The sequence below is a fragment of the Alexandromys fortis genome, unplaced genomic scaffold, assembly GCF_014885135.2.
Source record: "Alexandromys fortis isolate MF-2015 unplaced genomic scaffold, M_Fortis_MF-2015_v1.1 scaffold_271, whole genome shotgun sequence".
In the NCBI taxonomy this organism is placed as follows: Eukaryota; Metazoa; Chordata; class Mammalia; order Rodentia; family Cricetidae; genus Alexandromys; species Alexandromys fortis.
Window position 1 is genome coordinate 10,381 of NW_026068156.1, and position 1,811 is coordinate 12,191.

General features: G+C 38.4%; 1 protein-coding gene across 1 annotated transcript in view; it reads left to right on the forward strand.

Moving 5' to 3' along the window:
* The first annotated feature begins 830 nt into the window (after nt 1–830).
* The window catches only part of LOC126491613 (vomeronasal type-2 receptor 26-like), a 35,998-nt gene continuing 35,017 nt past the window's right edge, over nt 831–1,811 (forward strand). Inside the window, exon 1 of the mRNA XM_050127404.1 lies at nt 831–1,051. Within this exon, the coding sequence (XP_049983361.1) occupies nt 831–1,051 (221 nt within the window). The remainder of the gene's footprint in view (nt 1,052–1,811) is intronic.

The window sequence follows — 1,811 nt, forward strand, 5'->3', positions numbered from 1 at the left end:
TTGATTATTGTCCTCTCAAGATCTGTGAAGAATTTTGATGGGACCTTGATGGGGATTGCATTGAATCTATAAATTGCCTTTGGTAGAATTGCCATTTTTACTATGTTGATCCTCCCAATCCAAGAGCAAGGGAGATCCTTCCATTTTCTGGTATCCTCTTCAATTTCTTTCTTCAATGCCTTAAAGTTCTTGTCAAATAGATAGATAGATAAAAGGTCAGTGAATGGCAGACACTAAAAACTACATCACCACTTCACCTTCATGTAAAAGCATTGTATGAAATATTTCAAGTGTTTGCAACATGGAGTCCAGCTATGGCTTTGTCTCTTATCTGTTCACACTTCCAAGTGTCCTCCAAACAGCAATCCAAATCAAACAAGCTTGACCTACAATTCTTTCTCATGCTATGGTGCTCTCCAAAGTCACTGTGGATGAATCTGAAATCATAGAGGTAGGGGACTAAGGAACAAAGCAAACATGTTTTTCACCAGCATGAAGGGTACAGGTACAGGATCCCAGGGCAATGAGATCCCCAGAGCACATGTATGAGAGGGAAAAGCAAGAAAAGCCAGTGCATTTGTGGTCACTCTGATTAGTAAGAGGAGAATGTCAACACTCTCACTTACCCTCAATTTTCTGGACTTTCTTCTATCTGTGTCCTTGTCTCGTATGAGAACCATAGACTATCCAATATCAGGAACCAGATGCTGTAGCTAACAGAGTCTTCTCTGACACTGTCAAGGTCTGAACTTGTTCCATGAACCAAGCCAATAATCTTCTTGGTTCATCCTAGTTGCAAGGCATTTTCTCTGTGTAGTGCAGACCCTGACATGTCTCTTTCTTTGCTTTGCCTCTTTCTAATCTTGCAATCTATGTATGTGTTAATGAAAATAACTAATCAGAAGTGTTTTGAGTATGGGAAGCCCACCACATACATGAAGGCTGACTTAATCCTAGGTGTGTTTATCCCCATTTTCTTCACACTAGAAGGACCCAAGGAAATCCAGATATTTTTTGAGAAAAAAGAGAATCCACTAATCAAAAGCTTAATGTAAGTACTTGTGCCCCTGTGCTAAGGATTATTTTCCAACTTAATGTAAGGACTTGTGCCCTGTGCTAAGGATGTTCTAGCTGCACGACAGTGCATGCTCATCTGCGCACATGTAATTCCTTTAAGAATAATGAACTGTATACACAGAAATGTGAAACTCAGTTGCAAACTTTCCTCATTCATTATGCTTCTAGAGATCTTTACTCTCCTCCTCTTTATTTCTCTAGTCAAGTAGAGATCAAAAGAGAGAAATCACCAACTTTTGTGTCTTTCCATACTGTGAGTTCATGGTAAGGCTTATATTATTTTCACAGATTGACTTTAATGTGTCAGGAGAGGTTGCACCCCGCTCACATATCTTTGGGACTCTAAATGTGTTGTGTTTGAATGTTTCTTTCTTTCTATAGACTAGGAGAGTTTTTGTTAAATCCCCATGTCTTTAGTGCATACATTAGCATCTCCTACCCCACATGTTCTTGCATTAGTTTGTTTAAACATGTCAAGATTTCGACATTGTGATCATGTTTATTACTTATTTATTTCTCATTGATATTTTAATGCAGTATCTGCAAATCCCATTCTTCATTCCTGATATTCTGTCTTCTGCTTAGTCAGTGCTGCTGGAGTCACTTTCCACTGCGTTTTTATTGGCAGTTTCTTGATTTTATTTCCAACATTTCTATCTCTTCCTCCCTTACCCCAGAATCTTCATTTCCTTTTAGGATTTGACTTTCTTGGTACTGAGTCTTTGATATATATA